Raw genomic sequence first — 27,644 nt, forward strand, 5'->3', positions numbered from 1 at the left:
TCTACTTAACACTGAAAGTTTGATAAGAGACCTTGGGACACAGGTGGACAGTAGTCTCTCTTTTGATAATCACATCACCACAGTAGTCAGGAAATCCTTCTACGTGGCACACCTCTCACAAAAGGTTTCTCATCCAGGAAAAAAGAGTTCATTGTTCCCCTCTACTCGTCACTCATTAGACCCATTATAGAGTACAATGCCCCTTTTGGTATGTACCTCACAAGACATCTACAACAACTGGAAAGGCCACAGAAATACCTCACAAAGAGGATTACTGGCCTCAAACAGATGCCCTATGCAGACCGTCTCAAAAAACTGCAGCTTTACTCCATTGCATATCGCCTACTCAGAGGCGATCTCTGCCTAACACACAAAGCTATGTCAAACCCAGAGCTTTTAGACATGCTCCACTTAAAGAAATCCCAATCCCTATGAGCTACACGGTCTAGGGACCTAAACCTTGTCACCACAATAAACAGAACTTGCTGGAGGGATAGATTCCTGTCCCAGAGACTTCCCATACTCTGGAACAAACTACCTATCTATATCAAACAAAGCTCCTCATTAGCGCTCTTCAAGAAGAATCTTGATGATTGGATGGGAGATAGGAAATTCACCCCGAGGATCACTTCTGTGGCTCTAGCCGACAGTGGCACAGGAAAATAATTTTCTTGGGTGGCGAAAGCCAGGGTACCTTTGGCTAGGCTTATATAAGCCTAGGGCCAATAGCCTAGTACCTACCTATGAACCTATGAACCTATGAAACTCATTTGACTGAGACCATAAGACTGAAATTTCAAAAAATTTCAAAAGACTGAAAAGTCACTTGACTGAAACCCATAAGACTGAAACCCATAATGTTTAATTTCAGCATACTAAATTTTAAACTGGACCATATAAAACCAGACTAGGTAAGGGGCTACACCCCCCTAACTATATATACTAACTCCAGGATTGCACTATAGTGGTACCCCCACCTAGTCTGGTTTTATATGGTTCAGTTTACAATTTAGTATGTTGAAATTCAGTACTATGGGTTTCATTCTTATGGGTTTCAGTCAAATGACTTTTCAGTCTTTTGAAATTTCAGTCTTATGGTTTCAGTCAAATGAGGTTCTATTATATGATAGGGATCCACATATATATATATATATATATATATATATATATATATATATATATATATATATATATATATATATATATATACATATCAACAATAACCTCTCATCTGCTCTCTTTATCGACCTCTCAAAAGCTTTTGACATGGTCAACCATGCCCTTCTCATCAACATTCTAAAGTCCCTCTCCTTTGACCGTCAGACTATTAAATGGTTTAGGTCTTATCTGAGCAATAGGCAACAAGCAGTTCTCTGGCAAAACAACATATCATCCCTTCAGCCAGTTACCCTCGGAGTCCCTCAAGGCTCTATTCTAGGACCACTTCTCTTTTCACTATTTATCAATGAACTCCACACAGCAATCCCCCAAGCCACCTGCATACAATACGCAGATGCTTCTACGCCAGTATGCACAGCAAACTCCCCCTCAGAACTACATTCTCTAACCCAGAAAGTATTTAACATAGTAGAAACATGGTTTACAAATAGATGCCTCCTTCTTAATGCTAAAAAAACTAAGCTCCTTCTCTTTACACCCACAAACAAATCCGCCCACATAAACTTCTCTGTTATTTCCAATAATGGTACTATTATACTCCCTGACACAACCACTAAACTGCTAGGAATAACTATTGACAACAACCTGACTTTTGATTGCCACATAAATAATACTATTAAAACTGTCAACAGAAAAATAGGCTCCTTATATAAGATCAAACCTTTCCTAACTCCTATAGCCAGAACCACAATTGCTCACTCACACTTAATCTCTTCACTTCTGTACGCTTCACTCATATATACTAACCTAAAGAAAAATAATATTACCAAGCTAGCAAATTCCTATAATTCCATTGCCAGATTTGCCACTGGCAACACCTTTAGAACTCACCACTGTCTGAATCTAAGGCAACTAGGCTGGCCTGAACTTCAAAACCAACTGATACTACCCCAACTCACCATTGCCCACAAGATCTTCTACCAACCCAACAGCACTCCTATACTTTCCAATCTCATCCTCCCTTACAAACATCTGAATTCCCTGCGCTCCTCTAAGAAACTGCTTGCTTGCATAAGCAAGTCTAATAACCTGGCCGGAGACTCTCTTTTTTGTAACACAGTGGGAAAACACTGGAACCTACTGCCCAATGAACTAACATTACTTTCTTCCTTGCCTCTCTTTAAACATAACCTCAAAAAACACCTCCTAACACACTGGTTATGCCCCTGTAGCAAGCCTGACTAACCATTTCCCTTTACCAAGTATAGCTCCCTAAATTTCGAATTCCTACTTTTCTCACTTAAATTACTAACACTCCTAATACTATTGTTACATACTAATTCCTAGTAAGATAGACTAACTGATACTCCCAAATTTATATGCCAATAAACTCTCTCTAGTAGATTAATTACTCTTAATTAACTAACTTCTTTTTCTATCTTATTAATACTGGTTGTACAGTATACTTTCTATCTCTAAGCACAAGTCCTTGTTGTATTTTTATTAAAACCTTTTCTGTCAATTTCTACTTTTAATTCTTTAAATTTTAAATTTTAATTTTTAATGTTGTAATTTCTATAATTGCCGGAGCTTTTCTCCCCGGGCCTCTACTGAAAATGGAAATATATCCAGTTAGACTAGCCCGGTTAACAAATGTAAAATAAATAAAATAAAATAAAATAAATAAATAAATATATATATACACAGACACACACACACACACACACACAGACACACACACACAAACACACATATATATATATATATATATATATATATATCTCTATATATATATATATATATATATATATATATATATATGTATATATATATATATATATATATATATATATATATATATGGATTATCTTTAGAATGTTGACAGCCCATTACATCAAATTCCACTTCTCCGACATGGCAGAGCATCGACGAATGATGAGCCGAAGTTTCCCGCATGCTAAGTTACCGTTTGGCCATCCATAATTAAAAAACTGCCATTAAACTAACTACACAAATGTGGGGGGCTACGCCCCCGCACCCCCTACATGGGGGGCTTTGCCCCCATACACCTCAACTTAATATTCCAACTCCGAGAATGCACTACCATGGGGGTACTGGGCAACCTTCGGGTGGATGGCCAAACAGTGACTTACTGTGCGGGAAACGTCAGCTCTTCATTTGTCGATGTTCTGCTGTGTCGGAGAAATCTAATTCGATGTAGTGGGCTTTCGACATACTAAGGGTAACCCATATATATATATATATATATATATATATATATATATATATATATATATATATATATAGTTTAATTTCATAAGGTTGCGATGTCATTGTACGACCCTCTAAAGTACGAATGTACAACTACATATCGAAAAATATAAGTGTGAAGTCAAATGAACGAATGCCAGTGTGCTTTCACTTCTGTGAATTTGGCACTCTGAGTGCAGATTGTACTACAGTGGGGATCGAGACATGTACCCCTTCCCTCACTGTAGTGCAATCTCAGAGTTAGTATATTAAATAATAAGGGAGTGTGGGAGTGCAGGGGGGGCTTGCCCCCCTGCATAACGGTGTTTGGAGACATCCAGAAATGTTGGGTGTTTTGAACACATTTAACATTTCTAGACTGTGGAATTCGTTTTTTAGCACTTTCGCGGTTTTAACCAGTCAGAAGTGCAGTTTCTGACGTTTAGAGTCAGATATTTGAGCAGATGCATATTTTATTTGTGATCTTATGAAGATAAACCATATATGTTTTTTTTTGTTTTGTTTTTGAGGTAGTTAGACTGAAACAGTGGCTTGTTTTCATCCATGACCTTATTATCTTATTATATAAAGAAAACAGGAAGTAATTACAACCAGTGGCAGCTCGTGGTCGCAGGACTGCAGCCTCCCCAGCTGTGGAAGAAAGAAAAAGAACATGTTTACTTTAAAATAAAAAAAAATATATATTTATAAATTTAATATTTTAATACTGGCTAATTGCTGTAAGCAAGTCCAACTGACTCACAATTCCTGGAACTCAAACTGCGCATGCTCAGTGAGTTCTGTTTTTTTTTTTTCCGACTGTAATCTGCATCTGGACTGTTGCAAAATCAATCCAGATTGAGGAGAAAAAAGGCATCGGTGTGATGCCCAGAAGACTATGCAGTTAACTGCACAGTGAATTGGAAAGGGGTTGGACTGCCATGTCTGCAGTCACATACATGACGCAGATGGCTGGATAGTTACTGGTTGGTTCTCATTCTCTTCCCAAAAAGAGAGTACGAAACAAATCAGTAGTACACAGAGCCTAGCACGCATATTGCACATTTGAGTGTTTTCATTACCTGCTACTATACTTTATTGAAAGGTGCTTTGTTCTTTTTCTAAAAACACAACTTGTGTCTGTGTTGTTTAATTTTTTTTGGGGGCGGCTTATGAGAGTTTGTTCATTCGAACAGACTGACGAGCAGCTGCAGCAAAGGAATTTTAATATTAGGAACAATACAATCGTTGGCTGGCTGTTATGGTACCGTGTTAACTTATTTGGATTAAAAGCATTGCATAGCAATCTAGTTACAGGCAATGCACTATTTATAACTAATCTTAGTCAGTCTGTCTTTTTTTCTACCATCAAAATTACTGGAAACTCATTTTGATTCTTATTTACTATGATATAACAGAATATATAGTGTTGGTTACATGGCTGTGTATTCACATTCAGTGATTTAATATTCCCCTTACCCTTTATTAGGGACAGTCATACTATGTCACATAACTTGTGATTTCACCACATTGGATAGTCTTGTTGTCTTCCACCAAAAGGTTCTCTGGTTCGATTCTCAGCTGAAGTGCCTTTGGTGTGGAGTCTGCATGTCTTTCTTGTGTTTGCATGGATTTTCTCTGAGTGCTCTGGTTTCATCTCACACTCCAAAGAAATGCATTAGATGGACTGAACACTCTAAGTTGGCTGTAGGTGCATACATGCATGGTATGGAAGAAGAACCACAGCACGGCTAACTATATGTCAGTATGAACTTTGCCTCTAGATTATTCTCACTGTTGAAGGGATACTGTATCCCTATAAGGCAAAAGGGGTTATGCATAGATTTTCAATTAATAACAGATTTTTTTCTATCCCACCTGCATTCAGTTAACAAATCTCTTTCAATAACAATTGGAGACTTTAATTCTTTTCATCCTGATGATTCAGGGATGTATACAAAGGTGTAACATCTGTAGTATGTTTTGTAATGATCATCACTTCTTTGAAGGCAGATTTCTTAACTGGAAAACATTGTATAAACTTGATTAAATGTTATAAGGAAATATGAATCGGAATACAACTTAATGATATTAGTATCATGGTCAATAAGAATGACTTTCTGTGGGGAGAAGATATCAAACGATGTCTTGTTATCTACCACTTCTGATTTTTCTACAATGATTATGAAGATCCTCAGTAAAACTCATATTAATTCACTCCCCTACTACTACCTGAGATGTGATTATTCAGGCAGAAGAAAACTTTATCCCCCACTTGTTTTTTGATAACATAACTAATGTTTAACCAGTCTAATACAAAGGAGATTGGTAAACATGCACAGGTAACTGCACCTGACATAACTGAACACAGCTTGTCTAATGTAGAAATGGAGACTGCCTGGCCTGCTGTTGAGTCTTACCTGTGTATAGATCCTACACATACACACACACACACACACACACACACACACACACACACACACACACATATATATATATATATATATATATATATATATATATATATATATGAATATATGCAAGTGTGTGTGTGTGTGTGTGTATATATATATATATATATATATATATATATATATATATATATATATATATATATATATAGTTACATATATACACACATATATGAAAATATTAGGTTGGAAAGAACATAAAACAACTTTTAAGAATTCCACTGAATATTTAGTCATGTTGACTTAGATATTACAGTACAGAACTCCATGAAGGGATGGATGACTTAACCGACCATTTCCAACAGGCTAATCCCTTTCAACAGAATATACCATACAGATGAATTTTAATGAATCTTCAAACAATAATAGACTTAAGCACAATAACTGTTTCTTGTCTAAAAGGTGCCCGGCATACCTTTCAACTGTCCAGATTTTCGCAGAATGTCCAAATTTTTGCCTCATATTTTTCGTCTGTTCCTGATAAAATTTGTAGTTTTCTGACAAATAATTGAGAGTAGAACTCATTAAATAATGACAGGCATTTGAATTTCAGACTTCGTATTCTTCAGAAAGTACGTGGTAACACAAATCATTTTATTCAAGCAATTTTCTGTTTATATTATCAATATTTGAAAATTGTCCCTATTTTTGGGGCTGTATAGTGGCTTTGTCCAGGCTTTTTGTGCTAAGAGGTTGACAGCTATGGTTAGAACTGAATTCACTGAATATATTTGGGGGCTGTATTCCCCCATTATTGTCTTTGTCTAGCTGTTTTGTGCTAAACGATTGAGAGCTGTGGTGAGAACTGAATTCACTACCTGATAGCCACTTAAGTTTCAGTCTGTCTTTCAAGAAACAGCTAATTTGGTATAGTGGTATGTTGCTCTGGCTGTAGTGCACAGGGTCCTGGTTTCAAGGCTTGCCAGTGAAATGCATAGTGGTAATGCAGCATTTTATTCTAGCAACTTTCCAAGATTATACAAGCAATGTTTAAAATGTGTCCCTAGTTTTGGGGGTTTTGCCCCCCCCATAAATGTTGGCTTTTTCCAGATTTCTTGTGCTTCAAAGTTGGCAGATACAGTTGAGTGTTGAGTGGATTTTATAAGGAGCTGAGAGACTGAAGAGAAGTTTAGTGCTGCTTATGCTGAATCTGCTTGCATTGTTAATAGCACAACAGGGAGTGTACTTGCTTTTGATGCAGAATACTGCAGGTTCTACTCCCACAGTATATAGATGCATTGCTAATACTGTACTGTGGTGTACTTTTAAAGGGGGTAGATGCTGCAGTCCTGAGAATGTCCTCTTTGGTGGAGATACTTAGTAACGATGAACCTGTTTGGTTTGCCATCCATTCCCTATTGCAATATTACTACCTTATCATTTTTTATTGTAACATAGGCAATTTATTCTTCAAGGGCAACAGGCACTTTATTTGTAGATGAAGCAATGAAATATAAAGTTGTTTGCTAGCAGCAACCTATTCATTTAGTTACAGTTCTCTTTAATGTGGAATTATTTAGACGACTTTTAGTTCTGCAGAGATTGTGCATATTTACTGATACTGGTGGATTGTAGAGGTTTGAGTAGACTTTTATGATGGAAATGTTCTGAATTGGGCAGTTTTGTCAATATTGGTGCATGCATTTTGTTTCATTGTTTACTGAAAAATGTTCAAAACAATAAATTTAAAACGCCCTCTAACAACTGCACTGTATTATAGAAGGAATATAGTTTAATACAATCAGGAAGGTGTATCAAAAAACACATGCATGTTTCCTGTGCAAGGGGCCTATGATTTGAAAACAGCTCAGAGGTAATCTTTATCTGCCACTGGCTAGATGCATTTTCCTTGAATGTGGGTTTCAACGCTGTTTCAATGAATGTAAGTTTCAAGGACAGAGATGTTTTAATGCTAAATCTATTTTTATTGTGAGACTGCATTGCTGTGTTTAGCAGATGTCTATTAGTGTCAGTGTTTGTGTTGTAAAATGTAAAATAAAACTTTTAAATGAAATCTAAATCATAGTAGAAGTAAAGCAGTATGCACATTACAGTGTTTTTGGTAAATGGGGTGAAATAGACAAGTAATGGGACATGGGAATAGCTGCAGGGGGGGTGGCCCCATTCGACAATGATTTTGTGAGGGGGGAAGGGAAAGATGGCAAACTCAGACAGCCCTGGCTGAACTATACCTCTCAAATGTCCAGATTTTTGCAGAATGAATAGATTTTTACTTCTTATTTTTGGATTGTTCCTCATAAAATTTGTGGTTTTCTGGCAAATCATTTAAGAATGAAGTCACTAAATAATGACAGACATTGAGTTTCAGACTTCATACCCTTCAGAAAAATGCATTCTAAAGCAAGACCTGTTCTGTCAACAGTCTAAGTTGATGCAAGAGCAATTTTTAGTACTGTGTGTATGTTCTCCCAATATATTTGGCCTTATCCAGATTTCCTGCCTTAGGAAGTTGAGAGGTATGTACAAATAAATCACTTTATAGAATTAGGTATATCCAAACCCCTCAACTGTCCCCAGTTTTTGCTCAAAATGTTGCTCTCCCCCTAATAATTCCTCTGCAAAATGGCAAATTTGTAAGAAAACATGGAGGGTTTCCAATTAATAATGTCCCAGTTTTTGCGATGTTTAGCATAACTCCACCCCTTTCTAGTTGGTCACACCCCTTCCAGTTGGCCCCACCCATGTAGCTGTCTCCTGCAGCCCCCTTTGATTTGAAGTCACCAGCCACCACTGATTACAGCAGGCATAAGAAGATTACATACGGGAGCTAGAGTAATATATAAAAAGGCACTACTTGGTTTGCTATTACAAACCACCAGGTTAATGCAATTGCATATTTAGCTGCCACAGTCAGTATGCATTTTGATCAAGATTCTAAATGCAAATGTGCCTCATTATATACAACTACACACATCACTTGCCTGATGATGAGATGTAAATCATTGAGCTGTATACAGTCTCACTTTTGTCAGGACAAGACATCTGTGTTGTCTGAGTCTGGAAATTGTTTGACTACACTAAAAAGATTGGTCAGAATAATAGGATGAATCACCAGGTGAAAAAAAATCACCTGTATCGGGGAAGGGTGTGAGTTTTATCATGAGCTGCACTAGCTATTTTGGAGGCCACACATCTCTCAGACTCTTATGTGTTGCAACGGGAAGTGACAAGACAGGATATGCAGTTTAGGAAGACAAGACTTGTAGTGTATAATTTGTGGGTGTGTGTGTCAGTCACACTGATATTATTGCATGTCATGTGCTCATGTCAAATCCCCTGGCTATGGAGTGTGATTGCAAGCTGCAGTATGACGTCCATGACTTCTGTTTACAGCACCCCATCTGAGTACCCACTTCCCAGCTCTGTGATTGAGCAGCTACAAGCCACTTCCTCCCAAGAAGTTTCAATGACCCATCCTGCAAAGGGACACATTTGGGATTACTTTGTAGGGAACAGATGAGGTACTCAGGTGTGGGTAGAGGGATGGTACAAGTTTAGTCAAAGATTATTGTGTGGGGAAATAGAGGAGTGAAAACAATATAGGTAAGACTGGTACCTTGAAGGACAGAGAGCACCCTAGTGTGAGGCCCCAGTAAGAGAAAGCACTGATGAGGTATTCCAGTGTATGTCATTAGAGACTACCAACATGAAAGGACGGTAGCTAGATGAGTGCAGATGAAGGACAGTAGCTAGATGAGTGCAGATTAAGGACAGTAGCTAGATGAGTGCAGATTAAGATCTGAAGTTCAGTTGGATTAAGTAACTTCATCTGTTATTGTTATCCCCACTCCTCAACTGTTTTGCTAAACACAACTTGAGCATTTTCTGCATTAGGCTGAAGGGGAAACTAGATTACTAACATTATTTAACTCTTCATTATAATATTTCAGACAGAAGTTGTGTGAGGCAGCCATCTTGCTCGCAGGATTTAATCTGGTGTGCCAGGCTCTAATTTGACTTTTGAGATTGACTCCTTATTGTACATGCACCAATGTGAAATTTCCATGATTTGTTTTTAAAGACTGACACTATAGTATCTTAGAATTTCTCCCTACCATGAAATACAGCAGTCTTCAATTTATTATATGCATGTAGTAAGGATGTGAGGGAAATATAATCCTACTTCTCAGGTAAAGATGAGCAAAGCCCACTGCAAACATTTTTTGTGTTCTCTTACTTTTCAGATTTGAATACTTTAGGAAGTGTTACTTTTTATGAATATAGTTGTTGAGTACCAGTTCTTATGAATGATTTAGCACCCAGTTCCCAAAGAACATGCAGTATCTTGGGAAGTGTTACTCTTTATGAATTTACTTGTGAGCAGCAGTTCTGTTGAATGGTGTAACACCTGGTTCCCCATGAACACACAGTATTTTAGGAAGTGTTACTCTTTGTGAACATACTTGTGAGTACCAGTTCTGATGAATGGTTTAGCACCCAGCTCCCCATGAACATGTAGTTATTTTAGGAAGTGTTACTTGTGAACATACTTGTGAGTACACCTCTGACAAATGGTTTAGCACCCAGCTCCCCATGAACATACAGTATTTTAGGAAGTGTTACTCTTTGTGAACATATGCAAAACACAAACCAGGAACAAGTACAAACAATCCAAAAGCTGAAGATACTGAAAACACCAGCGAGCCAGCAAGTAGTTTAAAAATGTATTAGTAATGAACCAAGATTAAGTGCTTTTGTCAGTCTATAACCAACACGTCATCAGAATCTAAAAGTTCAACAAACTCTACAATATTTAAATAGTAAAAAAATCACATGACCACCACATCAATTAACAACAAAAGCAAATGTTTAAACCCTTTGTTATCAAGAACAAAAGAAGGTACAGCAGTTGTTACAACATAAGGTGCGGGGTTTATACTTTGTCTGATTTTAAACGCAGTACACTACTGATTCAAATGCATTCATTAAGGCCAAGGGGAACACAAGCATTCAACCTTAGTTGTCGCATTATTTCTCTGTATTCAATAAGATCTTCCCATGGCCCTCCCCTCATATTCTGAGGTACAAAATTCAATCCAAAAAATAAAAAAGAATGATCAGGGTGTGTTTCAGCATGCTTGTAAAAATAGTTTTAACATTCTTGTTCCTTATGTCTAGATTGTGCTCATAAATACGCTCTTTAAATTTCCGTTTAGTTTTTCACACATAAAAACACAAACATCGAACACACTTTGCTAATATACTAAACCTAGTGAATTGCAAGTGCATTACAATGAAGTAACCAACTTGTGGGTCCCTACCACTAGTGTGTTACCCTCAAAAATAAATTTGCATTGGTTGCAGAGGCCACACTTGTAGGTTCCCCACCTCTTGGCTAAATTTGGAGCCAGTTTTTCACTGCCTTCCAACAGTTTTTTCAAGTTCTTCCCTGTCCTGTTTGCTATACATGGTCTGTCACCAAACTTCTCAAAATCTTTCCCATAACAAGAAAATATTTTCCAGTTTTTACATAGCATATTATCAATTGCATCACTGTCCACAGTGTAAGTTTTGACAAATGCCTTGCCATAATTTTTAGTATTGTTACCTGTTGCATATCTATCATTAACATCCTCTATAATATGAGTAGTGGAATCCACAAAAAGAGGTATAATGGTACCTTCTAACCATTTAGTGCTAACCTCACTACGAATACTAACAACCAATTGCAACATGTACCCTGTTGCCTGGAACATGTTAAGAAATTTGTTACTTTCTTGCTCAAATATATTGTCATCAGAAATTATTTTAGCCAGGTGAATAAATTGTCCCTTTACCACCCCTTTCTTAACATTCCAAGGGTGACAACTTTTGTAATGCAAGAGGGAATTTGAATAGTGGGGGTTCCTTTAAATGTTAGTAGTAAGCCTCTCCTTAACATGATCTTTGGCTATAAGAACATCTAGGTACCTAATGCTTTCTGTGCTGTAAGAATAATACATTTCGAAAATGAGGTAGTGGAATTCAAATAGTTTATCAGGTCAGTTGCTTCTTCATTCATTTCCTCTGCTAAAAAATATCATCCAAAAATCTGGCATAGATTTTTAATGCCCATATTTTTGGGTTACTCAGTATGTATTGTTTTTCCCACTGCACCATAATTATATTAGCATACAGCACATTAACATAAAGTGCTTTCTCTTGTTGGTTTATTACTAATGAATTTTTCAACTTCTTGCTGGCTCACTGGTGTCTTCAGTACCTTCAGCTTTTGGATTGTTTGTACTTGTTGTCCCTGGTTCCTGGTTTGTGTTTTGCATTTGGAGTTGTTTTATCGATGGCTGAGATGCTGAGCAATGGACGGGCTGGTGGCCCTGGACTTCTGGGGCAATTAGAGGTGAGTGTTAACATTTTAACTCAATTTGTGCAAGAACTTAATGTTCAAATTCACCACATCCAAAGGGATAATGCCACCAGTAGTGACTGTAACTTTAATCATACTCCTAACTGCCTAATGAATAGGAGTCATCAGGACAAGAACCTTGAACCCCTACAAAACTTGGATGAAGCATCTCTCAAGTAGGTACTAACATAATAGACCTTAAAGGGTGGTTTAATCGGGTGTTTGAATTTAACACTACAGAAACCACACATAATGGTAGCTTGCAACAATCTATTTCAAAATTTGAACATGTGCTCACTAAATGCCATAAACTGCAAGTAGTATATGCTTACTTGGTGGAATGTGCTAGGCGTAAGCAGATACCTAGGGGTCTTAGATCTTGAAAATATCCCACTGGGTTGTTGCAGGGTTCTCCGTTGCACCATGACCTCACTGAACTTTTTAATAAGTAATGTGTTGAACTGTTGGAGCTACTAACTAAACATAACAAATGTGAAACTGAGCAGCTCATTGCTGAAGCAAACACTTTAGACACTGTGATTAAGAAAGACTTATTGTTTGCTACTCATACAACACAATACTTGAATGTGTATACTAAAATTGACAATATTGTGAGAGACATTAGTAAATGAAAAGAAAAGACATTTGAAAGGGATAGAACTGAGTATAATGAGGGGCGAGCCTACCCATAGCTGACTTTAGGCACCAGCAAACCCTGTGGTTTCTGGGGGCCCCCTGTTTCTGGGGGGCCCCCAACCAAAGAAAGTTTTCTTATTTTGATAATTTGTAACATGTCTGTCAAGCTAACAAAAGCTAGTACAGCAATCTTTGTATACTTAATAAACCAGGTGGGTAATAACTCTTATTTGTATCTCCTTTAAAATTCAAAGATAGCTCTGGTTGTAGTAACAGTGTTTCATCAAGTAACAGGCTTCACAATTCCATTAAATATTCTACCACTGAAAAAGTGCCTCTGGCTTAGCTAAACCCTGCTTGGTAAACATTCTCTCCACTAAAACCAACAACGTAGACAACTTTAGGTATCTGTAATACTTGTGGCTGCAAGGGGGCCCCTTAATCATCCTTGACTGTGTGAGGGCCCCACAAAAGTAGCTGATGGTTAGGAAAATGAGGAAAAATGTATTAATTTCCTAATTATGCTTTTTAACCTGAACAGGACTCTGGTCTGACCCTGTTAGGATAAAGCTGATAATGACCATAAACAAGGTAAGCACTAGAGAGATCAGCAGGCCGGAGTGACTCATCTGAGTGCAAACTTTGTATTTTAAGAAGAGCTGATGCTTCCGATCTTCAGGGAAGTTTTTTTTTTCGGGGAGTTTTATAAATATTGGTAGAACACCAGATACTACAACTCTCAATCTTTGCAGAAGAATTCAGTACAATACCAAAGATAATAGCAGAATAAAGGCTCAAAATCAGGAACACATTTTAAATATTACTCTAATTCACTTTAAAAAGTTAATAGAATAACATATTTTGCATCAACATGCATTTTTGAATAATTCAAAGTATAAACCTCTGATGCCTGGAATTATTGACTGTCTGCATTCCTGAATGATTTATTAGTAAATCAAAATTTTTATGAAGGATAGAGCAAAATTATAAGCAAAATCAGGGAAGGTCTGTGAAATAAGAGACAGTGACATTTACGCATTTCTCCTTACCAAGGTAAATAAAAGTGACTTATCCCTGCTGCTGTTTGATGATTGTTATACACTAAACTGGTGTGGCAGTACCAGTGCTGCACAATGTATTTCTATTTGATGAAATAAGTACAAAACTAGTATTGCTGTGGCTTTTGTATGTGTTTGTAAAAAATGTCACTGATTTTTATCTCTGCATACACCCAATAATGCTAAGATACATATGGGTATCAGTGAAAAATGTAGCTAACAAGTCATTGTATTTCAAAAATAATGAATGAACTTTGTCACAGAACATTCAGGCAATTTAATCTTCAAGAAGACTGGTGGCCCCCACTCCCCAGACTATAAATTGATACAGGGGACTCCCTTAATCATCCTTGACTGTGTGAGGGCCTCACAAAAGCTGTTGCTGGTTAGAGAGAAAATGAGAAAAAAAGTATTAATTCTCTGATTATGCTCTTTAACCTGAACAGGGCTGTGATTTGACACTGTTAGGATTCAGCCGATAATGGCCTCTGCTCTCATCTGCACTTATTCTAAAACCAGCCCTGCTCAGATGGGTGTACAGAAAGCTGCTGTAAGTTATTGGGAGGGTTGCTTCTTTAATTTTCATTGCAGTCAAGCCATAGAGGTGTGTACATGAGGTGATTGCAACTTATCTTTGGGCAGAAGACAGTGTGATCATTGTTTCTTTTACTTTTCTCACAGACCTCAAGAGGTGTACAAAGAAGGTTACTATAACTTGTATAGGGACAGTATACTGTCTGTGAGAAACAAAGTAAAATACATTACTGTAATCATTATTTTTTTCAATATCACATCAGGCATGTATACAGGTAGCTTTCATTGATGGTTAGGGTTGAAGAGTGAGGAGGCATGCTATGTATATCTATGTCAGCACTCAACTGAAACACATGACTGTGACAACCTCTGCTTTCATCCCAGTCTAACACCAGAGGGATGCATAGACTGTGGCTATCTTTTTGGGGGAGTTAGGGAAGTAGGCCATATTCCCAGACTGGACCTCTGTACCCAGACAGCAAATAGCTTTTTAGTTTGTTATGAGCTACTATTTTGTCATCTTTGAATATTAAGCCTTGGGCACAACTTTTATCTTCCTTGAAAGAAAAAAAAATAAATTATTTTATTACTCATGTTTTTGTTTATGGCATCATTGGATTAAAAGGTTGGGAAAATGCTCTAAAATGCATCACAAACCTATAACCCTATGGCTTCCTGGGCCCTGGCTTACTAAGTTATTTCCTAAATGGTTATTACTGTGCAGCTTTGGTCAGTAAAGGTGTTTTGAAAGGTTGCAAGGAAAACTTAAGCTGAACAGCAGCAATGAATTTCCTTCCTTGATCATAATTTCTTTTCAAGCCAACATTGGATGAAAATATTATGTAAAAAGAAAAAAAGATTAAAATACACTTTAGAGCATATAGACAGCATTTCACTTGGATGGCCGTGGTGGTGCAGTTGTTAACGTTGTCGCCTCACAGCAAGAGGCTCTCCGGTTCGATCTTCGGCTGGGGTGTCTTCTGTGCGGAGTCTGCATGTCCTCCCTGTGGTCATGTGGGTTTCCTCCGGGTGCTCCGGTTTCCTCCCACATCCCCAAAGACATGCTGCAAGTGGATTGGACATGCTAAAATTAGCCCTAGGCGTGAGTGCATGTGTGTGCCTTCTGTGGAAGGTTGGGCGTCGGGCTGGCAACTCGATACCATAAAAACTCCACTGCCAATCATGAGCGGACAATGTGATTTGCTGTGCTGACCCCTAACTGGGAAAAGCCGAAAGAGAGAGAGAGATACAGCATTTCAACTAAGTCCAGACCTGAACATAGAGTGGCTATAATGTATCATTGCTGTAACTAAAAGGCCAGTAACTGCGAATGTCCCTATGTGAGATGGACGAATATAGCGCGGTACATACAGCTGGTATACTGTAAAAGCATTGTAACTACAGGTAAGTCTGTACATACTGATAAAAGTTTGCAGCATGAACTAGAAAGCTGCTTCGGAGGGGTGGCAGTGACAGGGTTTCTTTGACAGAAGTGCCTAGGGGGCCCCCAAACTTGATATTTGCTGGAGGCCCCCAAAATGCTAACACTGGCCCTGAGCCTACCCCAAGCCACAGAAGACCAATGAGAATCAGGCATTTAGTGATGGACAGCATAGCAATGAGGAGGAAGTGATGTATTCTGGCAGCAACATTGACACCCCTTTAGGGAGAGAGCCCTTGAGGTGTTCAGAGCATTTGAAGAACAGAAGGAATTGCAATGTGAACCAGGAGAGGAAAAACTACAACCAAGGGAACCAGAGGTACCAGCAGAAGCAGTATGGATGGCGGAGCATGGACAGATAGATGAAAATGTTTCAAATGAACTTCCAGTAGTAATTTCAAACAAAACAGCTGATTTTCATGTTTTTAACTTTGCAGACAATTTGTATCAAACTGAACATGCTGAAGCATTGAGTAGAGGCCACACTTTTGTCCCTACTTGTCAAGCTAAAACAGTCAGCGTTTTGTTGGACTTGAAATTATTTATCAGAAAGCTTAGCTTTTTATGTATGTTTAACCATGAAAATGTGGAAAATGCAAGTTATGTGTTAAAAAAAGCAAGCACTTTTAACCCACCCACTGTTCTTCCTTTAGTTTTATTTGAGAACTTATGTGATTTTGAGATCAGAAATTACCTGACTACTAAAACTAAAGACCATACTTACAACTTGAGTGTGACTAAAAATGAATTGTTAACATTGCTTTGTGAAGATAAGAACATACAAGTTATGAAACCTGACAAGGGTGGGGGTGGTGGTGGTAATGTATATTCAAGACTATTTTAACAAAGTGTTTGTTCACATTACTGATGATATGTATAAAGAAACTGCAGAAAATTATATTCATGTGGTATACAGGAAAATAGATTTTTTCTTGCAAGACATACTTGACCAAGGGCAAATAGTTGTGGAAACACTGAGTTTCCATAAAGTGAAATATCCCATAGTGCCAACCATTTTTGGCATTCCAAAGCTTCATAAAGATTTGAGGGATCCTCCTATGAGGCCAGTTGTTAACGCCAGGACTTCTAAGGTACATACCATGGCAAAATATGTGGATTTGAAGCTTAAAAATTGTTTAGCAAGATACCACCACCTCTGTAAGGACTCTTGGGACTTTTTGACAAAACTGTGGCGAGTTAACTATTCAAAAGCATTATGTTTTGTAACAGTAGATGTTGTTCGTTTATTCAGTGTTATTGCCCACCAACAGGGTCTTGAATGGTTTAGGGAATTTCTAGTGGATTTAAGAATATATTCTTTTGATGAAATTGAAATTTTAGTCACATTGATGGAAATAATTTTAGACTACAACTTTGTTTATATTAAAGGACAGTATTTTAAGCAGAAAAGGGGAGTAGCAATGGGGGCAGCTTGTGCCCCCTTGTATGTTAATATAATCATGGTGTAGTGGGAAAAATAATACATACTGAATTACCCAAAAATACGGGCATTAAAATCCATGCCAGATTTTTGGATGATATTTTTTAGCAGGGGAAACGAATGAAGAAGAAGCAACTGACTTGGTAAACTATTTGAGTTCCACTACCTCGTTTTTTAAATTTACTTATCCCTACAGCACTGAAAGCATTTGCTATCTAGATGTGCTAATAGCCAAAGATCATGTTAAGGAGAGGTTTGCTACTAACATTTATAGGAAACCCCACTATTCAAACTCCCTCTTGCATTACACAAGTTGCCACCCCTGGCATGTTAAGAAAAATGGGTAGTAAAGGGACAATTTATTCATCTGGCTAAAATGATTTCTGATGACAATATGTTTGAGCAAGAAAGTAACAAACTCCTTGACATGTTCCAGGCAAGAGGGTACCTGTTGCAACTGGTTGTTAGTATTCGTAGTGAGGTTAGTACTAAAAGGTTAGAAGGTACCATCATTCATCTTTTTAGGGGTTCCACTACTAAGATTATAGAGGATGCTAATGATAGATACACTACAGGTAACAATACTAAAAATTATGGAAAGGCATTTGTCACAACTTACACTATGGACAGTGATGCAATTGGTAATATACTGTGTAAGAACTAGGAAAATATTTTCTTGTTATGGGAAAATTTTTGAGAAGTTTGGTGATATACCATGTATAGTATACAGGACAAGGAAGAACTTGAAAAAACTGTTGGAAGGCAGTGAAAAACTGGCTCCAAATTCAGCCAAGAGGTGGGGAACCTACAAGAGTGGACTCTGCAACCAATGCAAATTTTATTTTGAGGGTAACACGCTAGTGGTAGGGACCCACAAGTTGGTTACTTCATTCTACTGCACTTGCAATTCACTAGGTTTAGTATATGTAGCAAAGTGTGTTCAATGTTTGTGTTTTTATGTGCGAAAAACCAAATGGAAATTTAAAGAGTGTATTTACGAGCACAATCTAGATATAAGGAACAAGAATGTTAAAAACTCTTTATACAAGCGTGTGGAAACACACCCTGATCTTTCTTTTTTATTTTTTTGGATTGGATTTTGTATCTCAGAATATGAGGGGAAGGCCAGGGGAAGATCTTATTGAATACAGAGAAATGATGTGGAACTAAGGTTAAATCCTTGTGTCCCCCTGGCCTTAATGAATGTATTTGAATCGGTAGTGTACTGCGTTTAAAATCAGACAAAGTATAAACCCTGCACCTTATGTTCTAACGACTACCTTCTTTTGCACTTGACAACATAGGGTTAACAGATTTGCTTCTGTTGTTAATTGATGTGGTGGTCATGTGATTTTTTACTATTTAAATATTGTAGAGTTTGTTGAACTTTTAGATTCTGATGAAGTCTTGGTTATAGACTGATGAAAGTGCTTAATCTTGTTGGGTCATTACTAATAAAATGTTAAACTTCTTTCTGGCTCCCTGGTGTGTTCAGTACCTTCAGCTTTTGGATTGTTTGTACCTTTAATGAACATACTTGTGAGTACCAGTTCTGAGAAATGGTTAAGCACCCAGCTCCCCACAAACATGCAGTATTTTAGGAATTGTTACTCTTTGTGAACATACCTGTGAGTATCAGTTCTGAGAAATGGTTTAGCACCCAGCTCCCCATAAACATGCAGTATTTTAGGAAGTGTTACTGTTTGTGAATATACCTGTGAGTATCAGCTAAAAGAGTCAAAGTTTTGAAATGGAGTCATCATCTGCTTTAGTCAAACTGAAATCCATAAGCACCTAATATTAATGCAGGTGAGAGGTGGCATGCCATCTTCATCACGCAAACCATGCAGCATTTTTGGTATTCTATCCATCTCTGTCAACATTCCAGGCCTGTGGCTACTGTCAAATGTTCCTGTGTTTATGCAGCAGAAGCCATATGATTAGACTAATTTACTAATATAATATGCAGAGACATTGATTCCCATGTCTTAAAAAATGAAATTCAGGAGACATATCCATTATTTTTAGTGCAATTTCTAGTCATTCCCATGATTCTATTACAATTTTAGTGCATTTATACATATGCAAAATTAAACAGAATCTAGCTGTAGGACACTCTGTAAGCAAACTGTCAGCATTCTAAATGGTAAATGAGAGCTTTGCACTAAAATGCATAATTCCATGAAAATTCTATGCATTTCCAATAGTTGGATAGAACAGTTTAAGGGTTTCCCAATATTTTTCTAGAAAACTGGAATATCAATGTCCTAATAATATATTTTTAAATGTGCAGTCAGTTGTTTAGGCTTTAATTTTGATACTTAGAGGGCTATATACCACTGCTGATCAAGTCCTGGAAGGAAAGAAATTAAAAAGCAAGCATTTTTCTCAAACTAGCATTAACTTTCCTCCCATAATCCAGATATATACAATTGTGCAAAATACACAAATTGCATAAATACATTTTACATTAAATGCAATGAAGTATTGCTTCTTAAAAAGTGTTGTGAAGAAATACAACAGTTTTACTGTAGGCACATCCAGGAGGATTTCAACACAGTATCAAAAAAGCATGGCATGAGTGGAGAATGGGGAAGCAGGGGCATAACTTTGGTCTGTTACATAAGAAAGGCTGTTAGTTTGGATGTTTACAGGTTTAGAACTACAACAATTCCCATTTATTTGATGGCTGAGATTGCTACCAATAACTATTACCTTAGATTCTGTACAGTTTCAAGGAAATCATAGTCAAATGGAACTGTAGATAAGTGGAATGAGTTTCTTTTTAACTGGTGTGATGTAATATATCATATCCTTGCTTACCTCCTTTTGTTATTTTTGCTTATCCCACTTCTTCCCATTCAGGGAGCCATAAATCCTAGTATTCTCCATTTATAAATGGGCCACTATATTGACCTTTTGCCAGGATAATGTTTGGGTAGTTAATGACTGTAGTTTTCAGGTTCATTGTAGGAATATAGGTCTGTGGCTCATAAATCCTTAAATTAAACACAGTATTTGCTCTGATGAATTTAAATTAGCCATTGCCACCTTTCTCAATTGGTTTATTTCATGCATAATTTACTCAACGTGATCATTTGTTAAGTGCGCGGTCATTGTTGTTATAAGTCATTGTTTAGATATGTATGAGCTGAACTGTCCATTGTACTAGCCATAAGGTGATCATCTTCAGATGTCATAAATTTTTTATTTGAGGTTACCAAAGCTTGGAGTAGATTACTTTTTATCCATCCGTCTATTAGCCCTTCTGTTATGCCACTAGGACATTTATTTTAAGTATAGTGCAATATTTGCAGAAATATATTTAGCAGAGAGATGGAGTTCACCTACAGCCCTTATATTTCTCATGATCCATGATGTCACAAGGGATTATTATTATTTAAAAAAAACAGCATTTCATCACATACTATGAAAAACAATGTTTGTGCTGCTGATAGCCTACTCTTTTCTGTAACTTATCATGACAAAGTTTGGATTACACTATTATCAGCACCACTTGCATTACCCCATACATCCTACAAAGGTCTACGAATCTTACCATTTTAATACATAATATGCAGAGTTTTTAGGTTCTAAACCTGTCCAGGTGACTGGCATATGGCACTAGAACTTGGGTATACATCCAACAATGTAAGCCTAAACCTGTTTCTATCTGAGTTTGGGCTGTTTTATCTTCTGATACTCTGTGATGGGTAAACATATCCTCTGGTAACTCCCAACAGTCTATTGTGGTCAGCCATTCTCTCTAGTAGGCTGTAGAAGGCTTTATGTTGAATAGAAAACTTATTTTGAGGCACAGTGTTTAGAATTACACTGCAGTTTGGAGGTCTAGATTACTTTACAGTTGTCTTTCTTAACAGTGGTCCTTCTCAGTTCTAAGTTTATCAGCAATGGATAGCAGTAAAGGATCTTAGGCATTATACATGTGACTGGCAGGTAATTACTTTTTTGGAATGCTAATAAATATAGCATCCATCTGGTGTTCTGATCATGTAGAATACTAAGATGTGTGTAACCCATGAACATATGTAGACAAGTTCAAAATGTGTGAATCAGAATATAAGCTTTTCCTGTGATTCTATGAATGTAAATTAGTGTCTTCTAAATATGTGATAAAACCAATGTACAAAACATAACATGCACACACAAATGCATCCTATAAAAGGCCGTGGAACACTCCTTCCTTTTTTCTAAATATGTTGTTCCATATGTAAACAGTTCAAACGTGCGTAGTGATGCAAATGTAGAAAAACAAAGGATTTTCTACTACTTTAATATGTAGCCCTCCCTCACACAAATTCAGTGTCCAATTCTCTCTCTTCCACCAACTCAGCAGAGAAACATACGTTGCTAACGTGGAAGGCGTTAGTGATCAGTGCATCTTTCCTTTCAAATCCTTGCTTACCTAACAGCTGAACACTTAACAGCAAATGAGCATCTGGATGATGTGAGATGTGTACTCCTTCAAAAGAGCTCATCCAAAGGCTGCATAAGAAGATGAGAGGAAGGCTGTGACACTTACCCAAGTCATTCCTTGTGGCAAATGTGCAGCCTTAATGTAGCTGTGCAATGTCAATCAAACAATATTTGACTAAAGGTACATTGATTCCTTTATTTAATTCAACCCATGACTGCACTGTTTTAGAATTTGTTTTAAGTTAGAAACAGCAATTTTTATGCACATTACAATTTTAGAATATGTTTTAAGTAATAAACAGTCATTTTTATGCACAGTCTATTACCTAAAATTCTGTATAGTTCATTAACCAAGAAGAATACAAGCAACTGTGTTATAACTCATATTAATTTTCTTTTTTAACATTTCCAGGGGCACATGCCTTTGCAGAATATATATACTCTGGCAATGGAACATGATATCACATGTGCAGTTAGAATGCTACAAAACGTTGAGGAGCTACAGATGAAAAGATATATTGCGGTAAGAAATTCTAAATAAAAGTTTGCTTATGACAGAAAAAGGCAAGAGTTCTGATCTGTGAAAATGTTTTCCAAAATTTGTCAGTATCATCTTTCAGGAAATTATCGTGTGTTCCCTTCTACAGACTTTTCTAATAGCTGTTAATTTCTACTTGAAAAGCTACCTGTAGTAACATCGTTGCATTCCCAGTTGTTATCTTCTCCATGTAATGTGTGCAGTTTACTGGCACTGTGTGAGCTCATAGCTGGTCATTGTAATGAGATGCATGGCATTTGTCACGCGACTTCTGGTCTTCCTAATTTGCTGCAGTTACAGATACACTTTGCTTCCCCATCATATAGAAAGCACCATCAGTTGATACCCCATAGAGCTCAGCTTCACTGAGATATATTTTCTCCATCACCTGTTTCAGTTGCTCAAAAATGTCCTCTCCTGTTGTACTCTTCACTGCACAAACATCAAGCAGTTCTACCAGCACATCAAAAGACTTGATATATCCTCAAACAAATATAGCCTGCCGAGCAGGCTCTCCAACATCAGTACTCCCATCAAGTGCCAAGCTAAAGAACTGACAATATTGTAACTTTCTACAAAGATTATTTGTGATGAGTGGTGGATTGCACAGTGGTAGTGTTGTTGCCTTGCACCAAGAGGTTTTCCTGTTTGATTCTCAGCTGGGGTGCCTTCTATGCAGAGTCTGCATGCCCTCCCTGTATTCTTGTGGGTTTCCTTCAGGTGCTCCAGTTTCCTCCCATGTCGCAAAGACATGCCTCTGGAGTGTTTCTCCCTGGGCCTCTGCTGAAAATTGGCTTTGTCCCAAGTTAGACTTTCCTGGTAAACAAATGTTAAATGAATAAAACAAATAAAAATGTTTGAAGACAGGTCCTCCACTCATCTTGCAATGGACTGAAGTGAGAGGCTCAGATTTTCCATTGTTAATGTTTTCACTGGCCAGGCCACATATATTTTAAGGCAGTCTTTCACAAATCCTCAATCTGAAAACAGCTTCCCCTTTTTTGCCGTTAGTTCTGCTAACAAATAACTGACCTTTGTTGGTACTTGCAACTTTGACAAGTGACTGCTGGCTGTTAATACATTGCTTCAGGGCTTTTACTTAGTCACTTCTCAGTTGTCAAGTGATGCTATCAAATCTAGCTGCATTCATCATAGTGTAATAGCACTTTATGTTTTACTCCTTGGGCACAGTTGTAGTTTCCTGACAAATTTAACACAAAATGACACCATGCTGTTCAATGATGACATACTCCCAGTCCATGAACATTTGACAACATGACCTTCACTGTGAATCTTCTGTTAGCAGTGGACATCATTTTGATAAGTAAGTGTTGGAAAAGGGAACCAAGAAAGATATAAAGCAAGCTGGCTAACTTACTTCCATTCTAGATGGCTCAACAAATGCATTCTGAAGTAACATTTTGAAAAAGCGCACATAATAATCTAGAATTAATGTCCCTAGGGGCCCTTAGCACCAAGATAGGTGTTGCTACTGTAATCCCCTGATAAGACTTTGCATATTGTGCACCCAACAAGCCATATTGAGGATTGGCAAAAAAAAGTACTGTTGTCAAATACACTACTGTTGCTTACAAGGGACATGAGGTAATTCCACAGTAACTCAGATGTTGCTCAGTTCTGCACTACAGACTGCATCATTTGTGTTTTATTTAATAATTAATCTTTATCAATTTGACCACGGCAGTCTAACCTGCACCAATGCCGTCTCTACAGATGAGTAAGCACTGAAGACAATGTAATACAATAATGGACATTTAGTTTTCTCTACTGTAGCAGGTTTGGAGCAAGAACACCCAAAGTTGCAGTATGTTCTCACATGAACCCCCCCATGATCCCAGGAAGTGGAAAAACTCAAAAAGTGCAGACCAGAAAAGAACTGTACAAATCACCCCATAATTACTGCAGGCCAAAAAGTGAAGATCTAAGACTAAATGAACCAAACCATTACATCATTCAGTTTCCATTTTGCTACCCAAAAGACAGCAGTGCTGCTGCAGGCAGAAAACCAGAGGACTTAACCTGAAGGAACCAAGTCACCAGTTGCTAATACATTGTTTCAGCATAGGCGGTGATAAAAGTGAACATCAGCACAAGCAGCAACAAAACTGAGCAACACAGGTGATGGCAAAACTGAACATCAACACAGGAGGTGGCAAAACTGATCAATGCAGGTGACTGCAGCACTGAACATCAGCCCAGGTAGCAGCAAGTATGAACATCAGCATAGAACACATAAAAACTGAACATCAACACAGGAGGTGGCAAAACTGATCAATGCAGGTGACTGCAGCACTGAACATCAGCCCAGGCAGCAGCAAGAATGAACATCAGCATAGAACACAGAAACACTGAACATCGACACAGGAGGTGGCAAAACTGATCAATGCAGGTGACTGCAGCACTGAACATCAGCCCAGGCAGCAGCAAGAATGAACATCAGCATAGAACACAGAAACACTGAACATCGACACAGGAGGTGGCAAAACTGATCAATGCAGGTGACTGCAGAACTGAACCTCAGCCCAGGCAGCAGCAAGAATGAACATCAGCATAGAACACAGAAAAACTGAACATCAACACAGGAGGTGGCAAAACTGATCAATGCAGGTGACTGCAGCACTGAACATCAGCCCAGGCAGCAGCAAGAATGAACATCAGCATAGAACACAGAAACACTAAACATCGACACAGGAGGTGGCAAAACTGATCAATGCAGGTGACTGCAGAACTGAACCTCAGCCCAGGCAGCAGCAAAAATGAACATCAGCATAGAACACATAAAAACTGAACATCAACACAGGACGTGGCAAAACTGATCAATGCAGGTGACTGCAGCACTGAACATCAGCCCAGGCAGCAGCAAGAATGAACATCAGCATAGAACACAGAAACACTGAACATCAACACAGGAGGTGGCAAAACTGATCAATGCAGGTGACTGCAGCACTGAACATCAGCCCAGGCAGCAGCAAGAATGAACATCAGCATAGAACACAGAAACACTGAACATCAACACAGGAGGTGGCAAAACTGATCAATGCAGGTGACTGCAGCACTGAACATCAGCCCAGGCAGCAGCAAGAATGAACATCAGCATAGAACACAGAAACACTGAACATCAACACAGGAGGTGGCAAAACTGATCAATGCAGGCGACTGCAGCACTGAACATCAGCCCAGGCAGCAGCAAGAATGATCATCAGCATAGAACACAGAAACACTGAACATCAACACAGGAGGTGGCAAAACTGATCAATGCAGGTGACTGCAGCACTGAACATCAGCCCAGGCAGCAGCAAGAATGAACATCAGCATAGAACACAGAAACACTGAACATCGACACAGGAGGTGGCAAAACTGATCAATGCAGGTGACTGCAGAACTGAACCTCAGCCCAGGCAGCAGCAAGAATGAACATCAGCATAGAACACAGAAAAACTGAACATCAACACAGGAGGTGGCAAAACTGATCAATGCAGGTGACTGCAGCACTGAACATCAGCCCAGGCAGCAGCAAGAATGAACATCAGCATAGAACACAGAAACACTGAACATCGACACAGGAGGTGGCAAAACTGATCAATGCAGGTGACTGCAGAACTGAACCTCAGCCCAGGCAGCAGCAAGAATGAACATCAGCATAGAACACAGAAAAACTGAACATCAACACAGGAGGTGGCAAAACTGATCAATGCAGGTGACTGCAGCACTGAACATCAGCCCAGGCAGCAGCAAGAATGAACATCAGCATAGAACACAGAAACACTAAACATCGACACAGGAGGTGGCAAAACTGATCAATGCAGGTGACTGCAGAACTGAACCTCAGCCCAGGCAGCAGCAAAAATGAACATCAGCATAGAACACATAAAAACTGAACATCAACACAGGAGGTGGCAAAACTGATCAATGCAGGTGACTGCAGCACTGAACATCAGCCCAGGCAGCAGCAAGAATGAACATCAGCATAGAACACAGAAACACTGAACATCAACACAGGAGGTGGCAAAACTGATCAATGCAGGCGACTGCAGCACTGAACATCAGCCCAGGCAGCAGCAAGAATGAACATCAGCATAGAACACAGAAACACTGAACATCAACACAGGAGGTGGCAAAACTGATCAATGCAGGCGACTGCAGCACTGAACATCAGCCCAGGCAGCAGCAAGAATGAACATCAGCATAGAATACAGAAAAACTGAACATCAACACAGGTGGCAAAATTGAACTGCATCACAACTGCAGAGAAAGTCGCTCCCAATCTCCTCTCCACTACTTAGCATCTGGAGCAGCATTCCTAGCACACACCCCAAAAATGCATGCCGAGTCAGAATGACTCGTCAAAATGGTAATGAGTGCACTGAGTAAACTTGTTTCCAAATAACTCAAATGCACATAAATACACGGAAATCTAAATTATTCATAAAATATAACAATGCACACACTTTTCAATACATACAAATCAAATGAATTATGCACAGATTCAACCCCAGCAACAAATACAGTAGATAACTTTTACTTGTACTCAACACAAACAAATATAGAGAAAGCAGAAATAAATATGTCACATATGCAATGATTGCACATTTGAAATCTTGCTCTCATATACTTAAAACTTGCTATTATAAATGGTTTTGCACTGGCATGCATTTTCTGAATACTGTGAACTCTGAAACTCGGGAGTGACATTTAATGACTTCAGTCCTCCATTATTTGCTAGAAAACCACACATTTTATGAGGAACAGACTAAAATGTGAGGCAGAAATACGGACATTCTGAGAAATTCTGGACTCATGTGCCAGAACACTTTTGGCTCATGCCTGCCACAGTTCTGATCCCTAACCCCCATCCTCACCCTCTCATCCTCTGTAAGAGAACTGTAATCATTGCTTTACCAGAAATACGTTTTTTTTGAGGTACAGAGAAAATGTGACAAAAATAAGACATTCTGGAAAATCAGTGAGGTAGCAACAGAAACATTTTACACAGATAGTTCTGAAAGTTGCCTGTCTACCTCCACACTCTCCCAACTCAGGCAAATATTACATGCATAACATGGTTTGCATGCATTTCCTGAATAGCATGCACTCTGCAACTCAACTGTCCAAAATTTAGTGACCCCAATCCTCCATTTGCTTGAAAATCCCAAATTTTGAGGTACAGGCTAAAACTGAAGTAAAAATCTGGACATGTCTTCCACACTTGTGAACCCCCCACCCCCACTTTCTTCTCCATCAGTACACTGAAACTAAAATGTCTGACATTTATGGACATGAATCCTCTATTTACCAGAAAACCACAAATTTTATGAGGTACAGAATAGAAAGGAG

General features: G+C 38.2%; 1 protein-coding gene across 4 annotated transcripts in view; it reads left to right on the forward strand.

The window, feature by feature from the left end:
* LOC122812148 (GEM interacting protein) overlaps positions 1-27,644 on the forward strand; it is a 1,774,188-nt gene that overhangs the window by 1,302,604 nt on the left and 443,940 nt on the right. For all 4 annotated transcript variants that reach the window (XM_044084459.1, XM_044084456.1, XM_044084457.1 and 1 more), the window contains one exon: positions 22,164-22,274. In XM_044084459.1, coding sequence (XP_043940394.1) covers positions 22,164-22,274 — 111 coding nt within the window. The remainder of the gene's footprint in view (positions 1-22,163; positions 22,275-27,644) is intronic.

This window comes from Protopterus annectens, chromosome 9.part0 (assembly GCF_019279795.1).
Source record: "Protopterus annectens isolate FY-2018-M chromosome 9.part0, PAN1.0, whole genome shotgun sequence".
Lineage (NCBI taxonomy): Eukaryota > Metazoa > Chordata > Ceratodontiformes > Protopteridae > Protopterus > Protopterus annectens.